The sequence below is a fragment of the Oryctolagus cuniculus genome, chromosome 16, assembly GCF_964237555.1.
Source record: "Oryctolagus cuniculus chromosome 16, mOryCun1.1, whole genome shotgun sequence".
In the NCBI taxonomy this organism is placed as follows: Eukaryota; Metazoa; Chordata; class Mammalia; order Lagomorpha; family Leporidae; genus Oryctolagus; species Oryctolagus cuniculus.
This window is the reverse complement of record NC_091447.1, coordinates 67,370,022-67,392,079: the sequence shown is the minus strand read 5'-3', so window position 1 is coordinate 67,392,079 and position 22,058 is coordinate 67,370,022. Positions and strand designations below refer to the sequence as shown.

The following is a 22,058-nucleotide window of genomic DNA, read 5'->3' as shown; positions in this document are numbered from 1 at the left end:
TTCTGTTCTGAGACAAAGCACCATTGTCTGAGCAGCTGTAGGTGTTCTGTGGCTGGAAGCCAGGAGGTTCCTAACTGAACGTACAGGCTCTTCCCTCTGCCTGGGACACTGTGGTCATGACTTTGCCTGGCTTTCTGGCTGACAACCAGCAATAAAAGCATGAAGCAGCCGCTAGTGTGGGGCACCTACTCCGTTTAGCTCGCTTGAGTTCCATAGCCACAAGTGTTCGATACCACAGCGGGGGGCTGAGGTCTAGGTGTCAAGTCACTTGCCCAGGGCCACAAGCCCAGAACCTTCGGATGCCAGGTCAGCACACTGCTCGGTGGCCCCAGATGCCTCTGCCACGCGCGGGCAGTGCCGCTTCATGCCTGTGGCCCCCGGGCCCTCCCCTCACAGCTTGTGTTACTATGAATTCTGGGCTGACAGCTGGGCCTTGTCCACTGAGATGCTCACATGTGGGGAGCACCTCCTTGCACCACGAAGGTTATCGCCCCTCTAGTGAACTCTGAGTAATGGAGTTGCCTTTAATTTTTTGCTGAACTTAGTGGTCCCTGTCCCACCTGGCTCAGTGACAAACAGTCCTAAGAACCATCTCGTGCGTCACCAGCATGCAGAGGGGTGGGAGAGAGAAAAGGAACCGGGAAACAAGGCCTGGAGCAATCCCAGGCCATAGCGTTCACTGCCCCTTTCCAGCTCCCCTCCCCCAGCCCTGCACCATGACCGTGTACTTGAGTGTGGTAGAATGAGAAGGCCATGCCAAGATGGCCACTGGCAAGCCAGCATCAGTTACTCAGGAATGGCTTTGAAACCCACATGGCAAACGGAGCCTGCCTGACAACAGGCTGTGATTGGATGGCTTTGGAAACTGCCTGGCAACAGGCTTTGATTGGTTGGGGCATAGACCGCCCCTTGACCGGATTGGCTAGTCTTGACTATATAAGCTGTTGTACTAGCTGAAATAAACGAGTCTGCGGGCTGCTCGCCTCAGGCCTGCTTTCACCCAACTTCCGGGGTCTGTGTGGTGACTCTGCACCTCTTGCCTCCACCACGCTCCTCCTCTCAGAAAGGAATCCACTGCAACATTGTTGAGAAATCAACTGCAACACTTGAGTAGTCTTTGACTCAAATATTGTAAACTTACCTTTTTTTTTTTTTTTTTTTTTTGGACAGGTAGAGTTAGACAGACAGACAGAGACAGAGAGAAAGGTCTTCCTTCCATTGGTTCACCCCCCAGATGGCCACTACGGCCAGCGCGCTGCGCCGATCCGAAGCCAGGAGCCAGGTGCTTCCTCCTGGTCTCCCATGCGGGTGCAGGAGCCCAAACCCTTGGGCCATCCTCCACTGCCTTCCTGGGCCACAGCAGAGAGCTGGCCTGGAAGAGGAGCAACCGGGACTAGAACCCGGGGTGCCGGCGCCACAGGCCTAGTGAGCCACAGCGCCAGCCCTCTCTTTGCCTTTCAAATAAATGAATAGGGGCCAGCGCTGTGGCGCAGTGGGTTAATACCCTGGCCTGAAGCACCGGCCTGGGAAAGCAGTAGAAGATGGCCCAAGATGCACCCACATAGGAGACCCAGAAGAAGCTCCTGGCTCCTGGCTTCGGATTGGTGCAAATCCGGCTGTCGTAGCCATTTGGGGAGTGAACCAGCGGATGGAAGACCTCCCTCTCTCTCTTTCTCTCTCTCTCTCTCCCCCTCTCCTCTCTGTGTAACTCTTTCAAATAAATAAATCTTTAAAAAATGAATAAAATAAATGTTTTTAAAACTACAGGACTCGCATGATGGTGTAGCAAGTTAAGCTGCTACCTGCAATGTTGGCATCCCAAATGGACATCCCAAATGGCGGTTCTACTTTCAATTGAGCTCCCTGCTAATGTGCTTGGGAAAGCAGCGGAAGGTGGCTCAAGTGCTTGGGTTCCTGCACGCAAGTGGGAGACCCAGGTGGAGTTCCAGGTTCCTGGCTTTGGCTGTTGTGACCATTTGGGGAATGAACCAGCAGATAAAATATATCTCTTTCTTTCTATATCTCCCTCTCTAATTCTGCCTTTCAAATAAATAAATAAATCTTGGGACCAACACTGTGGCACAGTGGATAAAGCCACCACCTGCAATGCCAGCATCCCATATGGGTGCCAGTTTGTGTTCTAGCTGTTCCACTTCTGATCCAGCTCCTTGCTAATGGCCTGGGAAAGCAGCAGAAGATGGCCCAAGTTTTTGGGTTCATGCCACTCACATGGGAGACCTGGAAGAAGCTCCTGGCTTTGGCCTGGCCCAGCCCTGGCCATTGCAGCCATCTGAGGAATGAACCAGCAGGTGGAAAATATATCTCTCTGTGTATCTCCGCTTTCAAATAAAATAAATCTTAAAATAAACAAATATTTACAAAACAAAAATTACTCCTCTCCTCTATTACAAAGTAATTTGTTTTCAGTGTTGAAAACAGAAAACACACCAAAAGGCTTTAAAGGAAAAATGAAACGCTCAGCAATTCTGCCATCTAGTGGTAACCACTCAGTACTGCCATGATGTGCTACTTCCAACCTCCCCTCCACCCCTCTCTGTTCCTTCTGCAAACTCTTTAATGGGATGTCTGAGTTGGACAAACACCAAACTGCTTTCTCCTCTGCTCTTACACCACACCAACCAAATCAGAGGACTTCTGACCCCACGTGCGTGGGGCTCGTTCCCCGACGCACACACAAAGCAAGCAAGCAAGCAATTCTGCAGGGGACGCCAGCCAGAGGAATGTCACCGCATTCAGTTCAATTCAGACATGATATCCCTGGAGACAGCATCAGATCCCATAGGCTCAGGTCTCAGACCTCAAGGCTGTCCCCCACTTCCAATGCCAATCACGAGCCCTGGCTGATCTGGCCTATGCTATCAGGGTTCCCACAACCCTCGCCTCGGTGGACTAATTTGCTTGAGGGGCTCTCAGAACTCAAAGAAACGTAGTTTCTTTACAGATGAAGGGTTGTACAGGGCAAGGTGCGGGGGAAGAGTTGCAGAACCTCCACATCCTTCTAGGAACCTGTTCACCAGCCAGCTCTCCTGACCCTGTCCTCTGGGGGGGGGGGGAGTCCTCCATGCTTCAGCCTCTCTCCCCTCCCCAGGGACCAGGGTGTGCCGCTCAAAATCGCAGCCCTCTAGCCCTGCCCTGGTCTGGCCTATGACCAGGCCCCCACACATCCTGAAGCTACTGAGGGGCAGCCAACCAGCTGCCAACTTGCTAGTGCACAAAGAGACACTGTCACTCAGAAATGCAAGGATTTCAGAAGTTGGATGCCCGGAAACTAGGGGGGAAGACCAAACGTGTATTTCACAGCATCACACGGTCCAGGACCAGTCCTTACAAACGCCGGCTGGGAACTGCTGTCCCGTTTCCACAGAGGAGGAGAATGAGAGGGAAGTTCAAGTGTCTTGTCTTAGGTCGTCCAGATCATTATTAAAGAGTGAGGTTGGGGTTTCACTCATCTGTCTGGACCTAAAGCTCATGTCTCCAGTCTGAATGAGTTTTCCACAAAGAAAGCCCAATCAGAGGGACCCTGCAGGGGCTGGAGAATGCTGGGCCAAAGCTGTGACGTGTTATCCCTGAGCCTACAAGGTAGCAAAACAGAAATTAGTCTTTGTGAGGCCAGCACTGTGGCACAGTAAGTTAAGCTTCCGCCTACAGTGCTGGCATTCCATATGGGTGCTAGTTCGAGTCCCGGCTGCTCCTCTTATGATCCAGCTTTCTGCTAATATGCCTGGGAAAGCAGCAGAAGATGGCCCAAGTGCTCCACCCACGTGAGAGATCCGGAGGAAGCTCCTGGCTTCAGCTCAACTCAGTTCCTGCTGTTGTGGTCAACTGGGGGAGTGACCCAGCAGATGAAAAACCTCTCTCTCGCTGCGGCTCACTAGGCTAATCCTCCGCCTTGCAGCGCCGGCACACCGGGTTCTAGTCCCGGTCGGGGCGCCGGATTCTGTCCCGGTTGCCCCTCTTCCAGGCCAGCTCTCTGCTGTGGCCCGGGAGTGCAGTAGAGGATGGCCCAAGTGCTTGGGCCCCTGCACCCCATGGGAGACCAGGAGAAGCACCTGGCTCCTGCCATCGGATCAGCGCGGTGCGCCGGCCGCGGCAGCCATTGGAGGGTGAACCAACGGCAAAAGGAAGACCTTTCTCTCTGTCTCTCTCACTCACTGTCCACTCTGCCTGTCAAAAAAAAATTAAAAAAAAAAAAAAACTCTGTTTCTCTCTGCCTCTCCTCTCTCTGTGCAACACTTTCAAATAAATAAATACATCTTTGAAAAGAAAAGGCGGTGGCCTCCTTTCTGAGTGAATCAATTTAGACTTGGCAAACTGGGAATCCCATCTGCTCTGTTCAACAAGTCCATGGGCAGCTGTTGCTTGAAATTAGGGATGGGAGCCCTAACGAACCTGGCGCCTCGTGCAAAGCGCTCCCTGAGGATGCAGAAGCAGAAGGTGTCACAGTTGTGCCACTTCCAGCTTCCTCGCGGGCCCCGGCCGGGCGACGGGCAGCCCAGGACGAGCATCCCAGATGTCGCCGGGGCCGGCGCGACAGCCCGAGACGGTGGGCGGGAGAGCAAAACGCGTACGAGGCCCAGCGCTGGACGCAGTCAGGGAGCCGGGCGGGATGACTGCAGGGCTCGACCGCCGCTCCCCGTTGCCCTTAAGCTGCACTAAGAGGCCTTGTCGGGGCTCAGGAACCGAAGACCACCGCCCCGCCGCGACCCCCATGACCTGCGGCTTTCCCATAGCTGCTCGGGTCTCCCCACAGCCAAAAGGCCTCCGACACGGGCTTCCTACGGGCAGGGCGCCGGCCCCTGCCCTCTACCTCTCTCTTCAAGTCCCTGCCCCTGGCCCTGCAACCGCCAGGACCCACACACGAGCCCCTCGCTCACTGCCGGTGTCTCCTAGCCCAGCCTCGGAACTACAATGCCCGACCCGATACAGAAGAACCCGACCGGGTGTTGACGGGCACCCAGGGCGCGCGGCGACTTCCGGTTGCCTATTTCCGCTTCCGCTTCCTCGCGTCAGCTCAGGTCGGGGTCTGGTGCTCGAGCGAGGAGGTTGTGGCGTCTTGCGTGTTTGAGATTTAAGGTGCGTGGATTAAACAGAGAGGCCCAGGGTCAGGGAAAGTGGTCGGGACTTGGTCGCCTAAGGTCTGCGAGCTGGCGGGAGATGAGGCCGGGAGTCGTGGGGCTGAGCCTTTAAAAGGACCGGAGGGGCGGAGACGCGACTGCCTGCGGTCCTTGATGTTGGGATCCAGGACTTGGAACCTGGGAGGATTCGGGTCCGGGAGCTAGGGAGGAGGAACGCAAGGCTTAACCGGGGGGTTCTTAGGGCCTGGGACCTGTGGGCTGGGGCTCCTGGGGCGTAGGGAACCCCGGAAGTCCTGACTGCCTCCCTCTTCCCTGCCGTAGCTCCAGCCAGGATGATCGAGGTTGTTTGCAACGACCGTCTGGGGAAGAAAGTCCGCGTTAAGTGCAAGTATCCACCGACAGCGGGAGGGAGCGGGTGGCAGCGATCCCTGGCGTCCTTGGCATTGAAGGAGGCAACTCTGTGTTGCAGGGGGGGTGGTTTTCGTTCAACCGGGGAGAGGGGACGATGGGGGTCCTGGCAGAGCGCATTTAGCCCTGGAACGCCCTCTTCCTCGTTTTCTCTCTCCTTCCCTTTTTGCCTTAACTCTGCGGCCCAGCACCGATGACACCATCGGGGACCTTAAGAAGCTGATCGCAGCCCAGACGGGGACCCGTTGGAACAAGATTGTCCTTAAGAAGTGGTGAGTGCAGCGGTTGAGCTGCGGGCTGGGCGGGACGAGGGTAGAAGACGGTGAGCTCCCCGGGAAGCTTAGGCGGGGCTATCTCAGCCAGTCTCTCTATTCCCTAGGTACACGATTTTCAAGGACCACGTGTCGCTGGGGGACTGTATCCTTTGATTTCTTGTGGAAGAGCCTCGGGTTCAGCCCTGTGTCTGTTTGCTTAGTGCCAGAGACTGCACACATAAGGTGCGTGATGCGTGGCACATAGTGCATGCCCGGGACAGGAGAGCTGCGCGGTTGTTTTGCTGGGGAGGAGGGTGATTGGACTGGTGAAATAGTTTGACACTTCAGGCAAGTTATTTGTGACTGGGACACCTGGGTGTTGGACGGGAGGTCAGGGTGGCGGGAGACCCGGCGTGTCTGTTGTGCATAAGCAGCGTGCACGTTTTGACAGCCGGGACCCTCTGCAAATCAAAATGGCCCGGCCCAAGGCGGCTTCCTTTGCCCCAGTGTCCTGAGGCCACTGTGACTGAGCTGAGTGGGTGAGAGGGATGGAGGGGGGGGCACACCACAAGGATTCCTTAACGCGGTTACTTCAGATGAAATCCACGATGGGATGAACCTGGAGCTTTATTACCAATAGAGCAGAATTCCTGCCCCCCGCTGCGCCCTCCTGCCCCACCCGCACCCCTGCACGGGTATGGACGCTTGTTTTTAAAAACTCACATTAATAAAAGCCTAGATGCTGCTGTGTTGTCATCTTTGCATGAGAGCAGGCTCACGGGGGACGGGGGTTGCTGTCGGTCTTGTCTGTAGCTCTGTCCGCATGCAGCTGCTCAGTGACAGCTCAGGCTAGGTCGGGGGTGGGTGGCGTTGCAGCACAGTGGATAAAGCCGCCGCCAGCGCCTGCGATGCTGGCATCCCACATGGGCATTGATTTGAGAGCCAGCTCCCTGCCAATGCACCGAAAGATGGCCCCAAGTCCTTGGGTGCCTGTCCCCCATGTGGGAGACCCAGAAGAGCTCTGAGCTCCTGGCCTTGGCCTGGCACAGCCCTGGCTGTTGCAGCCATTTGCAGTGAACCAGTGGATGGACAATCTCTCTGTATCTCTGCCTTTCAAATAAATAGAACAGAAACAAACAAAAAAAAAATAAAGTTGCAGCCAGAGCTCTGGAATCCACGAGACCTTGGAATTACCGTCATGCTAACAGATCAAGAGGCCGCTGGGTAGGGACAGTTGCTGTCACAGAATGAGGAGTATAGGTTCTGGATTCGGACAGACAATGGGTCAAATGTCATCTCCACCAGATTTGGTTATGGTTTGACTGTGTCCCCTGAGAGATCCTGCGATGGGAGCTTGGTCCTTAGTGTGGTGGTGCTGAGAGGCAGTGGGACCTCTAAGAGGTGAGACCTAGCGGGCGGCCCTGAGGTCAAGTGGGGCACACCCTCAGAAGGGGTCATGGGGCCCCAGCCTCTCTGGCTCCCTGTCACAAGATGATCCCTTGGTCTCCCACGGGTGCTGTCAGTGCCATCTGTTGGGGAGGGGGGCACAGTGAGGGGAGTCCTCACCAGAACCTGCGCTGTGCTGTTTGCACTGTCTGTTTCCAAAACTGTGAGCTGAACTTCTCTGTGAAGTTGCCTTGCCTCAGGTACTTTGTTACAGTAGCAGACATTGGACGGGGACACACACTGAGCCCTGTGGAAACTTAACCTTCCCAGGGAGGAACTGGGAGGCGGGACCGTCCCGAGGTGATTAGGTCGTGAGGTCTCTGCCCCTCACGAAGGAGTGGATCCACTCGTGGGTGAATGGATTATGTTGAGAGGAGGCCTGCGGTCAGAGCCACTCTGGCTGTCCACATGTTGCCCTTGCAAAAAGGCCTTCACCAGGCACGGCCTCTCCACCTTGGGCCTCCCAGCCCCCATAGCCATAAGCTGAATAAACATTTTTATAAAAAGTACTTGGCCGGCGCTGCGGCTCACTAGGCTAATCCTCCGCTTGCGGCGCCGGCACACCGGGTTCTAGTCCCGGTCGGGGCGCCGGATTCTGTCCCGGTTGCCTCTCTTCCAGTCCAGCTCTCTGCTGTGGCCCGGGAAGGCAGTGGAGCATGGCCCAGGTCCTTGGGCCCTGCACCCCATGGGAGACCAGGAGGAAGCACCTGGCTCCTGGCTTTGGATCAGCACAGTGTGCTGGCCGCAGCAGCCATTGGTGGGTGAACCAACAGAAAAAGGAAGACCTTTCTCTCTGTCTCTTGTCTCTCCCTCACTGTCCACTCTGCTTGTCCAAAAAAAAAAAAAAAAAAAAAAAAAAAAAAAAGAAAGGTACCCAGACTCTAGTATTTGGGGTTATAGCCACAGAAAATGGGCTAAGACGACCTTCTTGCCTTAACCAAACTGGAACGAACCATGTCTACTTCACTGGTGTGTGGTGAAAGGTGAGATAAAGCATATTTGAGCATTACAGTTCCTGGCAGTGGACAGAGGAGGCAGTGTGGTACAGGCTATAGGAGCGTAGCCTCAAGAGTCAGACCACCCTTGGGGCCAGTGCTGTGGCATAGGTTAAGTCTCTGCCTGCAGGGTCAGCATCCCATATGGGCACCAGTTCGAGTCCTGGCTGCTCCACTTCTGATCCAGCTCCCTGCTAATGTGCCTAGGAAAGCAGCAGAGGATGGCCCAAGTACTTGGGCCTCTGCACCCACATATGAGCATCTGGCTCCTGGCTTCAGCCTGGCCCACCTGATGTGGCCATTTGGGGAGTGAACCAGTGGATGGAAGATTCTCTCTCTCTCTCAATCTCTCTCTCTCTCTCTCCCTCCCTCCCTCCCTCTCTCCCTCCCTCCTTCCTTCCTCTTTCTCCTCCCCTCTCTCCTTCGCTGTAGCTCTTTCAAAGAAATAAGTAAATCTTTAAAAAGAAAAAAAGACTGCGTGGGTTTGAATTTTGATGGATTATAGCAGTGGGGTTCAGGGAAGTCAAGGTCATCCTCTTGCCTCCTCCACAAAGGGGCACCTTGATGGTACCCACATCTCAGTAAGGTAACACAGTTAAGACAGAGATGCCTGGTACGTAGTGTCAGTGCTGTCTCCAGTCTTCTTCCTCTGGGTGTGAGTACAGAGAAGACCGACGGCTCTACCTGGCCCCTGGCCACAGATCCTGGTGTTGACCTCGGCCCTGACTGCAGGGTAGGAGAGGGACCTGGGCCTAGCCCCTTTCTGGAGCCCTTCCCCAGAGCAGCATGCAGAACTTTGCTCCATCCATTCTTCCCTGTTCTGTACTGACCCTGCTGATGTTAAAGTTTGGACTGCTCCTCCTCTCTCCCAAGATCCCCCCGGTTCAACATACTAGTGATTGCTGGTGGCAGAATGCACTGGTAGGTGTTAAAGTGCCTTCCTTAAAGTATTTATTTATTACAAAAGGAGAAATGGAGGGGTCAGCACTGTGGCGTAGCAGGTGAAGCCACTGCCTATGGTGCCAGCATCCCATATGGGCACCGGTTTGAGTCCTGGCTGCTCCACTTCCGATCTAGCTCTCTGCTATGGCCTGGGAAAGCAGAATATGGGCCCCTGCACCTGTGTGAGAGGACTGGAACAAGCTCCTGGTTCCTGGCTTCGGATCGGCCTGGCTCCAGCCATTGCAACTGTCTGAGGAGTGAACCAATGAATGGAAGACCTCTCTCTCTCTCTAACTCTGTCTTTCAAATAAATAAATCTTAAAAAAAAAAAAAAAAAAAAAAAAAAAAAAGAGGGGTCCATGGAAAATAGAATTAAAAGGTAAGTTTATGTTGGTGCAAAATTTTTTGAAGTCCATACCTATGTGGGGTCTTCAAAAGGTTTATGGAAAATGTATACTATGAAAAAACCATGGATTTAAAAATTTCTTGAACTTAGTCAGCATGCCATTAGCAGCTGACTCCTGCCAGCAGCCACAGGAACTGGCTTGGAGGTAGATCTTACCCCAGTCCAGCCATCAGAGGAGGCCACAGCCACCCTGCTGACGTGAGCTACATTGTGCCTAGCTAGATTCCTGACCCACACACACTGAAATAGGTGTTACTCCCTACATGAAGGGCAGTTTTTCTCTGCAGCAGTAGACAGCTTAAATGCAATCGGCAATGCATTTTGAACATCATCAGCCACCTGGTGTGATGCAGAGCGAGGAGTCCAGGGTCCACACACACCCTCAGTCCCACCGCGAGCTGGCGTGAGACAAGCCCATCCTGAAGCATTACAGAACAGTGGGAAGATGGAACCAGTGTGTAGTGAAGAGGTTCACACCGCTGTTGATTTCCTAGCTTTGAGGATTATTCCATGGCAGGGTTTCTCTGCTGTGGCAATGCTGACATTTGGGGTTGGGGAATTCTGAGCTGTGGGGAGCTGGCCCATGCCTTGCAGGATGTGCAGCAGTCTCCACAGCCTCTACCCACTAAATTGTCCCTTCCTCCCTTTGTGACAGCCATAACTGTCAAGACATCACCAGATGTCCCCTGGAGAACAAAACTGCTCCTAAGTGAAAACTTCCGTTCTGCTGTGTCAAATGCTATCCCATTTGCCAGCTGGGTGAAATCTATTTTTGCAACTCCAATTATCTTTTACAATTATTATGCTAAGATGTGCTTAAAAATGAGAACATTAAAAAGTTCTTCATTTTTTGTCATTTGACTTGTATCACCACTGGTAGTCAACATTTTAATGAATCTATAAATTTGCTGTGATATAAGCCTATAATACTTAACATATCTTAGCTGTAGGCTAGGAAGTGTTTTGAGTGCTTTATAGGGACCACTCCTTAACCATCGCATCAGACAGAAGAAGTGGTAGTATTGCTTCCTCCGACTTTGCAATCGGAGGACTTGAAGCACGGGGGTTCAGTAACTTGCTCGCACCCCCTCACCCCCAAGCAAGGTGGCTCCGCAGCGCCCTTGGCCTCCTACCTCGTCCTGCCTCTGTGTTTTCCCTGAGCCACGTCTCTGAGCCTCGATGTTGTTAAGGGGCACCCATGTGGGTGCAGGGACTATAATCCGCTGTCTTCCCAGGTGCATTAGCTGGAAGCCAGATCAGAAGTGGAGGAGCTAGGTCTGGAACTGGCACACCGATAAAGCGCTCCCTTGTTCACCTGCAGCCCTTGGCACTCCCGGCCACCCCCGCAGCAGCTCATGCTTCTCCCACCTGCGCCTCCTCTCGCGCTCTCCTCGCCAGGGAGGAGGAAGCAGCCAGAGTGAGAGGAAATAAGTAGATTCCAAAGGGCCCGCGGGGGGAAAATGGTTTAGCCCAGCGAGGCCGGGTTGGCTTTGGACATCTGGAAGAAGCAGGTGGGAAGAGGGAGGCTGGAGAAGCCAAACTTAGGCTTCGGGCACTGAGCTGCTCGTCACCAAGGCAACTGCGTTGTTATGGCAACAGCACGGGTACCACCGCCTCCTCCTCCCACAAGTAACCTGCACAGCGGCCAGACGCTTCCGCATGAGGGTCGTGCGGCCTTCCGGGAACGGCTCGGGCAGGCGGGAACTGCTGCCCCGGCAGCCAATCAATAAGCTCTATCCTGTCGGGTCGGGTTCCGCCCGCCAAGAGCGCCAAGAAGGGGGTTGGGACTTTTTTCGCTCTCGCCAAAGGGCGTTGAGAAGGGCGGTCTCGAGTCTCTAATCCACCACTTAGGAGCCAAGGAGAGGAGAGGGGCGGGGCCTGAGTGAGCCCGACTAGGGGCCGGGTACCAGTGTAACGTGGGGGGATCCGCCCACTCTCGCTTCTGCCCAGTAGCAAGACGGAGAGCTCATCCTGACGGTTGGAATGTCCAATGAGCGTCGCTGCCAGGCCCCGGTGCGGAGAACGCCGAGCCAATGGGCAGCGTCGGTGGGCGGGCGCGGGTGACAGGCGGCGCGGCGGAGGCGGAGCGGGCGCTGCGGCAGGAGGGAAGATGGCGGACGAGGAGAAGCTGCCGCCCGGCTGGGAGAAGCGCATGAGCCGCAGCTCAGGTGCCGCGGGGATCGGGGCCGGGGCAGGGCCGCGCGGGCCCACGGAAGCAGGGCGCGAGCTCTGCCCTCGAGCGCGGAGGAGCCCCCCGCTTCCGTCCCGTGAGGTCTGGGCTCCTCCGCGTCGCCCTCGGAGTAACGGCGCCGGCCCGCCCCCGTGGAGGGCTGCAAGGCTCAGGAGCCGGGAGGAAACTGAGGCAGGGGGCGGGGCGGGGGAGGGGCCGGGGAGGCCGCGGCGCTCCCTGAGGCGGCGGCACTGAGTCTGCCAGCCCGGCTGTCTGCAGCCAGCACGGGCCTGCTGCACCTGTCGCTCTGCGGGGAGCTGGGCCCGGGGCACTCCCTGGGGAGGGGGATACCCCTCACCGAGCAGAGAGGCGTGGCACACACACCTGCCGGCCACACCTCTTCCTGAGTCTGCTTGGAGCCCAATCGAAAGCTTGGCCCCGTTAGGTGTGCACCCCGCATCGTGTTTTTAGTTCTCTGAGAATTGCCGCACGTCTGGGAGATGGGTCGTTGGTGCGCCCATTTTACAAGTGGGGACGCTGAGGCCAGGAAGTGGAAGGATGTCTTCCAAGATCGTGCATTTCAGGGGGGTTGGAGCCGGCTTGGAACCCAGTCTGCCTGCTCCAGGGCCCCTGGCGCTTTTCCTGTGTCACCGCGAGCGCCCGAGGAGCTGGCCCGGCTTCTCTGAGTAGGTCTAGGGTCCCTCTGCCGCCCCTGGAGCCCGCAGTGGCCACAGTCGAAGTAATAGTCCTTGTGTGTCGACCCAGGGGAGGTTTGATGGTGTTGATTCGCTCACCCCCATTTTGCAGATGAGTAAAACTGAGGCTCGGGGAGATAAGGCCCACAGACAGCATCTTAGCCTCAGTGGGTGGCTCAGCTGGATTTGTTGCTGGAACCCCCCGATCCCCTGTGTTATTTTTTCTTCCCTGAAGTTAGCAGTCATTGGGGTTCTCTTGTTGTCGTCTTTGCTGGTTTGGAGCCTGTCTTCCCCCACTGAGCATGTGAGCCCCCTCAGTACAGGGGCTGTGCGCTGCCGTGTCCGCCCGTGGCGCAGGGTGGACACGCGATGGGTTTGCTGCCCTCCCCGCAGGCCGGGTGTACTACTTCAACCACATCACGAACGCCAGCCAGTGGGAGCGCCCCAGCGGCAACAGCAGCAGCGGTGGAGGCAAAATCGGGCAGGGGGAGCCGGCGCGTGTCCGCTGCTCGCACCTGCTCGTCAAACACAGCCAGTCCCGGCGGCCCTCGTCCTGGCGGCAGGAGAAGATCACCCGGACCAAGGAGGAGGCCCTGGAGCTGATCAACGGTGAGCAGGGGCTCTCGGGCCGGGATCCTCTCCACTTCTGCTCTCCCTGCTCTGAGGCTCGCCGACTCCAGGAGGAAGAGGGCGTTTGGAGGTAGAGCTGCAGGAGTTCCTGCCAGAGGGAACTTGGGAAGAGGCTCATCCTGGGCGGGGCCCTTTAAATCCTGGGGGCTGGGGGCGGAACTTGGGGAGGCAGCCGGACGCAGGTCTGGGTTCAGCAGAGCAGGGAGGCCAAAAGGACATGTGGGGTGATCCGGGTAAGGTGGCAGGAGGCTGAGCGGCCTTCCCAGCTCTGGGTCGGTGCTGCGGTGGGGCTGCACTCACCAGCTTGGGTCTTAGGAAGGGATAGACCATGAGCAGGTGGGCCCGGGCCCGCTCTTCCGTAGGTGGAGATTTGGGGATGTCAGCAGGCTGCCAGCGCGGGGGGGGGGGGGGGGGGCCTGTGGAGGCTGTGGGAGAGATTGCAGGCAGAGGCAGTGTGGCTCGAGCCTGGGGTGGGCCGAGGGTGGAAATGAGGGGGAGGCGGATTCTAGAGAGATTCAGGAGACAGACTTGGGAGGATGCAGGGGTGTGTGAAGTGGGCGAGGCTCTGCTTGGGAGGCCCACCACACCCTGGGCTCCTCAGGACTGGGGTCTTGTGCCAGCTGTGTGTCCTGGAGCAGCTGTGTTCTCTGAGCCTCGGTGGCTGCCTCTGTAGGCTGGGCGCGTGTCCCCATGAAGAGCCGGGAGCCGTGGGCTCGGTGTCTGGGGCTTGACCCCAGTCCTTGAGGCATATGCATGGGGGAGCTGAGGTCGAGGGAAGGCCTGGGCTCATGGGCTGCTTCTCTGGAAAGATCTCTGGGCCTGGACACGGGCGGTCTGGTGGGCTCAGCATAGACCCTCTGGTGACCTTGGACTGCGACCTTCTCTGACTTCAGTGTCGTCCTGCTCGAGGTGGGACTGGTGCAGGACCCTCAGAGGTTGCTAGGAGGCCGTGGTGAGCCGGCCTTGGCTGTGGCGCACTCAGTAACCAGACATCCTGTGTGTTTTCCACAAGCCTTGGGTGCCTGGGCCTTGTCCTGTGTGTGCAGGTGACTGCTCCCCCGGTCTGGCTGTGTTCCAGAGGATCAGGAGTCGATGGTTTGGCCAGCGCCCTCCCCAGCTGGCAGCCTGGGCCCACACGAGTCTCCTCAGTGCCCACTGGGACCCGGTGCTGCCCCGGGAGACGCGTCTGCAGCGAGAATCAGCGCCTCCACCTCTCTGCAGAGGCTCCTCTTCCCAGCATCAGCTCCTCTGCAGCTGCTGGGCTGCCGCCAGGGGCTGTCAGGAATCCGAGGCCCGCCCAGTGTCACTGTTGGTGTCCTTGCCTGAAGCGGCCAGCCAGGGGGAGCCATCCCTGCCTGTTTCCCGTCCCTCCATGCCTGTGTGCCCAGGGTCCCAGGGAGGCCCCGACCTGAGGATCCCCCACCCAGGGAGGGCCAGTGGTCCTAGGCTGGGCCTCTGGGCCCCTTGCTGGATCTTAGGTCTTCTGGGGACATAATCCTGACTTCTTTCCCTGCCCAGGCCCCTTCCCCTTTGGTGCCTGGGTGCCATTGGACTAGAAGCAGCTTATTGAGTTGTAGGGCAGGGCAGGGAGTTTGTCCCTAAACCTTTTTGGGATTAGGCACCCCTCTGTCTGTTCACTCATGTTCCCTTGGATGGTTACAGTGATCTGTTAGCTTGGGCTCCATAATAAAATACCACAGACTGAGGCCGGCGCCGCTGCTCACTAGGCTAATCCTCCGCCTAGCGGCGCCGGCACACCGGGTTCTAGTCCCGGTCGGGGCGCCGGATTCTGTCCCGGTTGCCCCTCTTCCAGGCCAGCCCTCTGCTGTGGCCAGGGAGTGCAGTGGAGGATGGCCCAGGTGCTTGAGCCCTGCACCCCATGGGAGACCAGGAAAAGCACCTGGCTCCTGGCTCCTGCCATTGGATCAGCGCGGTGCGCCGGCCGCGGCGGCCATTGGAGGGTGAACCAACGGCAAAGGAAGACCTTTCTCTCTGTCTCTCTCTCTCACTGTCCACTCTGCCTGTCAAAAAATTAAAAAAAAAAAAAAAAAACACAGACTGGGTGGTTTAAACAACAGAAATTTATTTCCTCAAAGTTACTGGAAGTTCAAGATCAAGATTCTGGCCAGGTTGGTACGTGGTGAGGTCTCTCATTCGGGCTTGTAGACAGCGTCTAGATTAGGTGTCCTCGTCTGTCTTGCATACCCGAGAGACCCAGATGTCTCTTCTTGGAAGGGCACTAATCCCGCCCTTGTGCCCTCATGTAACCTTTTCATTTTTCTGTTTTGAGAGACAGAGGAAGAGAGACCACCCTCCCTTCTACTGGTTCACTCCCCAAATGCTCTCAGTAGCCCCTGGTTGTGGCTAAAACCAGGAGCCAGGGACTCAGTCCAGGACTCTCTCATGCATGGCAGGGACCCCAACTACTTGAACCATCATCACTGCCTCCCAGGGCCTGCAGGAAGTTGGGAGTCAGAAGCCAGAGCTGGCCTTGAACCGAGGAACTCATGTGGGATGAGGGCCTCCTAACCACTAGGCCCAACATCCATCCCTGATCTCAATGCCTAAGGGACCCCATTTCCAAATCCAGTCACACTGCGGTGGGGGCTTCACCATAGGCCCTGGAGGGAGTGGGATACAGACATTTAGCCCTTAGCAGATGGGTGGACAGCTCATCCCTGTGTGAGGGCTGGTGCTGCTGCAGCGGCCGCTCATCCCCCACTCAGAACAGCTTTCTCAAGTGGGAACCCCTGTCACCCCATTTTACAGACCAGCAGGACCACCTCCCGGACTCGCAGAGCTCAGGGGCAGCAGAGCGGGGCCTGGCTTGGCCTCAAGAAGCCTCAAGAAACATGCTGTGGGCAGGTGGGCTGGCAGGGGGTCCTGAACACCCAGAAGCAGGTGTAGAATCTCTGCTCCAGACTAGGAGCTCCTGGAGAGGCCGTGGGTCTGCACAGGGCTGGGCTGGAGTCCTGCCGGGTCAGGGTCCCACGGTGATGTCTCGGCCAAGGCTGTTGGTGCAGTCAGGGAGGCCAGGGCATTGGGAAGTCTTGCCAGCAGAGAAGGTGTCAGATTCCTGCATCTCTGCCCAAAACCCAGAGCCGGGCCCTGGCTGCCACCTTCCCTGCGGCCTATTTCTGTCTCATTTACCTGTTTTGTGCTCAGCACGGGGTGCTGAGGGGACAGTGGTAAACATGGCGCAGCCGGCCCCTGTCCTCCTGCTGGGAGGCGGGGCAGCAGATGCCTGAACAGGACAGTGACAAATGGAACTCCCGCGGGTGCGTCTTGCACTGCCAGGGCTTAGGGGGAGGGGTGGGGACCAGAGGACAACAGGCAGGTTTCAGGCTGGATGGAGTGGGGGGAGTGGGGAGGGGAGAAAGATGGACAGGGCAGGGCAGGAGGGAGGGAACACACTGGGCTGGGGGACACAGGGGCCAGCGCCCTGAAGGTCAGTCTCAAGGAAGGAGAAAGTGGTTTGGTTTGGTTTATTTGAGAGACAGAGAGCTTGCATCTGCTGATTTACTCCTCAAATACCCCCAACAGCCAGGACCAGGCCAGGGCCAGAGCCAGAAGCCAAGAACACAACCCAGGTCTCCCACATGGGTGGCAGGGACCCAACTCCTTGCACCCTCGCTGCTGCCTTGGCCAGCCTACCAATGTCGGGAATCCCTGCGGCCTCAGCTACTGGGTGATGCTGGTGCAGGACCCCAGCCAGTGCTTAGGCCTGGAGGCAGGGGGCGCTGGCTGACACCCAGACAGGCGTCGGGGGAATCCAGTGGCGAGACCAGGGAGAGGAGGAGCCGGAGGGCTGTGCTGAGCATGTCCGGTTTAGATCAGAGTGACAGGTGGATACTTCTGACACGGGAGCAGGGCTGCCCCACAGGGCTTCCCAGGAGGCTGCAGTCCGCCATGCAGATAGGGGGAGGCCTTGTGTGTCCTCCGCGTGGCTGTGCCTCATGGGCATATTCGTAAAAGCCCAGTGTAGGGGTGACGGCACAGGGCAGTGAGGGGACGAGCCCTGCATCCCATTGTCAGCAAAGCAGATACCAGGACATTGAGGATGACGTGCAGCCAGACGGGGGCAACATCGTACCGTCACAATTGTGCTGCTTCTTTTCTCCTTCTTCTTTTTGTTTATTTGTAGAGTTACAGATGGGGCGGGGGGAGGGGGCGGGGGACAGAGAGATCTGGGGCTGGTGCTATGGCACGACAGGTTAAACTGCAGCTCTGGCATCCCATATGGGCACCGGCTTGAGTCCCAGCTGCTCTACTTGCAATCCAGCTCCCTGCTAGTGCACCTGGGAAAGCAGCAGAGGAGGCTCACGTCCTTGGGCCCTTGCACCCACATGGGAGACCTGGAAGAGGCTCCTGGCTCCTGACTAGATCAGCACAGCTCTGGGCATTGCAGCCAACTGGGGAGTGAACCAGTGGAAGGAAGACCTCTCTCTCTGCCTCTGCCTCTCTGTAACTCTGCCTTTCAAATAAATAAATAAATCTTTAAAAATAAATAAGTAAAAAGAGAGATCTGCTATCTTCTGGTTCACTCCAGAAATGACCACATTGGCCAGGGTTGGGCCAGGCTGAAGCAAGAAATTTTATCTGGGTCTCCCACATGGGTGCAGGGGCCCAAGCACTTGGATCGTCCTCCACTGCCTTTACAGGCCATTAGCAGGGAGCTGGATCAGAAGTGGAGCAACCAGGACCGGAACCAGTACCCGTATGGGTTGCCAGTGTCACAGGCAGCAGCTTTTACCTGCTGTGCCACGACACTGGCTTCTGTGCAATTTTTGTGTTATTTATTTGAGAGGCAGAGAGCTTGCATCTGCTGGTTTACTCCCCAGATAGCTACAACAGCCATTTCAGCTGTAGTCATAGGCAGGTAGAGTGTGGTGGTGTGTAGGTACAGCCGTAGGAGGTAGAGTGTGGTGGTGTGTAGGTAGAGAGTGTGGTGTGTAGGTACAGCCGTAGGAGGTAGAGTGTGGTGGTGTGTAGGTAGAGTCGCAGGAGGTAGAGTGTGGTGGTGTGTAGGTCGAGTGTGATGGTGTGTAGTAGAGTCGCAGGAGGTAGAGTGGTGGTGTGTAGGTAGAGTCACAGCAGGTAAAGTGTGGTGGTGTGCAGGTAGAGTCGCAGGAGGTAGAGTGTGGTGGTGTGTAGGTAGAGTTGCAGGAGGTAGAGTGTGGTGGTGTGTAGGTAGAGTTGCAGGAGGTAGAGTGTGGTGGTGTGTAGGTAGAGTCGCAGGAGGTAGAGTGTGGTGGTGTGTAGGTCGAGTGTGATGGTGTGTAGGTAGAGTCGCAGGAGGTAGAGTGTGGTGGTGTGCAGGTAGCGTGTGGTGTGTAGGTCAGACCAGACTCTGAGGAAGTCTGCAGCAGCCCAGCCTCAGGCAGACGCCCAGGCTGGCTTTCCAGGCCACCCAGCACCGATTAAATCAGCCAGCGCTCGGGCACATGCCAGGCAGCCGTGTCAGTGACGTTCACACCTGGCAGGTCCATGGGCAGACAGGAGCAACAGGTGGCAGTGTCAGGGTGCTGTGAACCCCGCCGGCAGGTGTGCGGCCCCCAGAGCCCCCTGGGGACTGGCTGCTGGCCGAGCTGGGAATGGACGGCGAGCCTCGGGAGCTGCTCAGGATGGCAGCTGTGCAGCCCGGGAAGGGGCCGGCAAGGCCACCCTGCGTGCTGGAGGGCCCGTGGAGGGCAGGGAAGCACAGGCTGCTGCCCACCTCGAGGGCTGCCTGGACTCAGGAGGGCGACTGGCAGCTGCTTTCCATTGTGTGTGTGCGCCCAGTCACACGTGGTCACACATGCACACGGCGGCAACTGGCAGCTCCTTTCCATCGGGAGTGTGTGTGTGTGTGTGTGTGTGCGCTCAGTCACACATGTTCACACATGCACACAGCAACAGCTGGCAGCTCCTTTCCATTGGAGGATGTGTGTGTGTGTGTGCACTGTCACATGCAGTAACACACACAGCGGCAACTGGCAGCTCCTTTCCATCGGGAGTGTGTGCATGTGTGTGTGTGCTCAGTCACACGTGGTCACACATGCACACGGCGGCAACTGGCAGCTCCTTTCCATTGGGTGTGTGTGTGTGTGTTTGTGTGTGTATGCCAGTCACACGCAGTCACACATGCACACAATGACAACTGGCAGCTCCTTTCCATTGGGGGTGTGTGCACGTGTATGTGTGTGCCCTGTCACACGTGGTCACACATGCACACAATGACAACTGGCAGCTCCTTTCCATTGGGGGTGTGTGCACGTGTATGTGTGTGCCCTGTCACACACAGTTACACATGCACACAATGACAACTGGCAGCTCCTTTCCATTGGGGGTGTGTGCACGTGTATGTGTGCGCCCTGTCACACGTGGTCACACATGCACACGGCGACAACTGGCAGCTCCTTTCCACTGGGAGTGTGCATGTGTGTGGGTGTGCCCAGTCACGCGTCTGTGCCGCCGTGCTCTGTGCACTGGGGAAGTGCTGGAGTAGGAGTCGTGTGGCTCTGGGGCCACAGTGCAAAGGCCTTGCACAGCCCTACCCGGGCCACATGGGGGTCTCTTCCCAGCACCCCTCCCACTTGCCCCAGATCTGACAGCTGGGGCCCGCAGGCTGGGCCTCGGTGGATTCCCGTGGTAGAACTGGGCCTGTCCCCCAAACCCTCTCTAGGAAACTCCCCCAGCCCTGCTCTGAGGACCCCAGCCCCCTGCCGCCGAGTCCAGAGCCTCTCCCGGTGCCTTGCTCTCCTCCACCCCGTTGGGCTTGGTTTAGATTTTTCTCTGAGATGTGTGTGCGCACGCGTGGGCTGGGGAGACCAGCGTGGCTGTCCGTACTGCAGGGTTGTGCATGTATGTGGACACACTACAGCGGGTGGCACTGGGGAGGGTGTGCACAGCTGCTCCAGGAGTGAGGGCCTCACCCCACTCCTGACGTGGAGCCTCCCCTGTCCTGTCCACAGGCTACATCCAGAAGATCAAGTCGGGAGAGGAGGACTTTGAGTCTCTGGCCTCGCAGTTCAGCGACTGCAGCTCGGCCAAGGCCAGGGGAGACCTGGGTGCCTTCAGCAGAGGTGCGAGAGTGGGCACCAGCCCTGACCCCCACTGCCGCCCTCAGTGGGTAGAGACTGGAGTGGGCCAGCCTGGCTCCCCGGAGCAGTCCCTGCTGCACAGGCCTTCGGGGTCCACTAGGTGGCAGCACAGTCCCTCCCTGGGGCCTCAGAGGCTCTCCCTGCTGGGGGAAGAGGGGAGGGAGGGGTGAGTAAGGGCTGCAGAACATCGTGGGTCACCAAGCAGGCTGTGTCCTGTCATTGGGCACTCGTGTAAGGCTGGGCCCCTCAGTGCCCCAGGGCATGTCCCCCAGCATTGCCACTCTACTCCCAGAGGTGGGGAAACCGTGGGTGAGGGCAGCAGCTCGGGTGGGCAGCCCTAGTCGGCCTGTCTGGCCAGGGCAGGGGCCGGGGGCCCAGGATGGGGTGGGGGTGTGGGAGAGTGGGGAAGGCCACGAGGGGCTGTGGCTCCCTGATGCCCCCGCGAGGCCAGCAGGACAGATGCTGTGGCCGGGCGGGGAGCCAGGCGCTGGGAGGACAGTTCATCACCAGAATGCGCCTCTAAATGTGCGGCCGTGGCAGCTCTGCCTGCCATCCCTCATGCTGTCCTCGCCTTCCCAGGGCCTCCGTAATGGCCCCGCCACCCCCAGCTGAGCCACAGCGCTGCACCGTGACAGGGCCATAAAGTGGGTGACGGATGAGCGCAGATGAGCGCGAGGCTCAGCGCAGGCAGGAGCCCCATCTGCGCCGTCCCCGCCTGCCCGCCTCGGCCTTGACACCTCTCCTCCCTCCCCGGCCCTCCCCATTCCCAGGTCAGATGCAGAAGCCATTCGAAGACGCCTCGTTTGCGCTGCGGACAGGGGAGATGAGCGGGCCTGTGTTCACAGATTCCGGCATCCACATCATCTTGCGCACAGAGTGAGGGCTGTGGGTGGCTGGGGCCGGCGGGCGGGGCGGGCGGGGCTGCAGCCCCTGCTCCCCCTGCCGCTGCCACACAGTATTTATTGTACCCTAAATGGCTGGGAGGAAGCTCTGGGGTCCCCGCTCCCCACCCACCCACCTGCAGTTGGGGCCATCAATGCCTGGCTTCAAGGAATTCTGAAGGGCAGCGGGGCTGGGGAGGCGCCTGGGCCCTGGGGAGGGGTGATGGGTCCCAGAGGCCTAGTCCTCTCAGCTGCCCGGGGCCTGGAGGCGGGCAGGCGCCTGCGCTGTTGTTTCTAGTTACACCTTGTTCCTCTATTCAGTTGAAAATGCGAACGAACGTGGGGTGCCTGGTTGGGGGTCCTCTGGGCCACAGCACAGCACCCTTTTCATCCTCGATTAAACCCAGAACCACTGCTCTGCTGTCCTGTGTCTCATTTTCTCCCTGTGAGGCATGGGGGGGGAGGGGACCATCCTCCATCCCAGATGTCCGGGTGATCCCTGACAGGCCGCCCCTCTTCCTGGACCTGAGGAAACCTCGAGGGAATTCTTCCCAGCAGCCCAACTCCAGGGCGGGGGGCACTGTCCAGCTCCAGAAGGTCTCAGCCAAGTGGACAAGCCAGCCCCGAAGGTGTTCCTGGGTGCAGATTCAATGGGTTGGGGGTGGAGCCAGCAGATCTGGAGGGAGTCCTGTGAGAGCCAGGCGGAGGCCCTTGTACACCCCCCAGTCCCCACCACACACAGTCCTCTCCAACTAGGACACCGTATGCCTAACACCCTGATGCCCGCTTCCCTGCCGCCTGGAGCGCTCCTGGCAGGTTGTTTTCTTGGGTCTGGCCAACAGGCCCAGCACCCTCTGCAGATGCTGTTCCCATGGCAACAGGGGCCCCCTGCACCTCTGAGAGCAGGGATCCTGGGGTGGGGGGGATGCAGCCTCCAGTGGCTGTGGTGAAGCAGAGGGGACCCCTGTAGCAGGTGGGGAGGGGCGGGCTCGCCCTCCCCTGGGGTGGGGGACCCCAGCCAGGGTGGAGGGCTGTGGGTGTGGTCAGCCAGCT

The 22,058-nt window shown here is 57.9% G+C and overlaps 2 protein-coding genes across 3 annotated transcripts; both read left to right on the top strand.

Annotated features, from left to right (window-relative positions):
• The first annotated feature begins 4,954 nt into the window (after window positions 1-4,954).
• Window positions 4,955-6,503, top strand: UBL5 (ubiquitin like 5). The gene is made up of 5 exons (XM_017338783.3): window positions 4,955-5,094; window positions 5,418-5,484; window positions 5,693-5,776; window positions 5,884-5,921; window positions 6,355-6,503. The coding sequence occupies exons 2-5, from the start codon at window positions 5,429-5,431 to the stop codon at window positions 6,396-6,398; spliced, it is 222 nt and encodes a 73-aa protein (XP_017194272.1). The 5' UTR covers window positions 4,955-5,094; window positions 5,418-5,428; the 3' UTR covers window positions 6,399-6,503.
• Window positions 6,504-11,560: 5,057 nt separating this feature from the next.
• Window positions 11,561-21,419, top strand: PIN1 (peptidylprolyl cis/trans isomerase, NIMA-interacting 1). 2 transcript variants are annotated; one of them, XM_051838096.2, is made up of 5 exons: window positions 11,561-11,715; window positions 12,806-13,021; window positions 15,812-15,907; window positions 19,996-20,106; window positions 20,895-21,419. In XM_051838096.2, exons 1-5 carry the CDS (start codon window positions 11,658-11,660, stop codon window positions 21,002-21,004), a joined length of 591 nt encoding a protein of 196 aa, XP_051694056.1. In that variant the 5' UTR covers window positions 11,561-11,657; the 3' UTR covers window positions 21,005-21,419. The 2 variants fall into 2 exon arrangements, with proteins under 2 accessions (XP_051694056.1, XP_051694057.1); XM_051838097.2 differs by lacking the exon at window positions 15,812-15,907.
• Window positions 21,420-22,058: the final 639 nt, after the last annotated feature.

Excerpts from the sequence above, each read along its gene's own strand:
- UBL5 (XM_017338783.3), top strand. The coding sequence starts at position 5,429 with ATGATCGAGGTTGTTTGCAACGACCGTCTGGGGAAGAAAGTCCGCGTT. Across the intron at positions 5,777-5,883 it reads AAGATTGTCCTTAAGAAGTG|GTACACGATTTTCAAGGACC; the intron begins GTGAGTGCAGCG and ends TCTATTCCCTAG. Across the intron at positions 5,922-6,354 it reads CCACGTGTCGCTGGGGGACT|ATGAAATCCACGATGGGATG; the intron begins GTATCCTTTGAT and ends CGGTTACTTCAG.
- PIN1 (XM_051838096.2), top strand. The coding sequence starts at position 11,658 with ATGGCGGACGAGGAGAAGCTGCCGCCCGGCTGGGAGAAGCGCATGAGC. Across the intron at positions 11,716-12,805 it reads GCGCATGAGCCGCAGCTCAG|GCCGGGTGTACTACTTCAAC; the intron begins GTGCCGCGGGGA and ends CCCTCCCCGCAG. Across the intron at positions 15,908-19,995 it reads AAGAAACATGCTGTGGGCAG|GCTACATCCAGAAGATCAAG; the intron begins GTGGGCTGGCAG and ends TCCTGTCCACAG.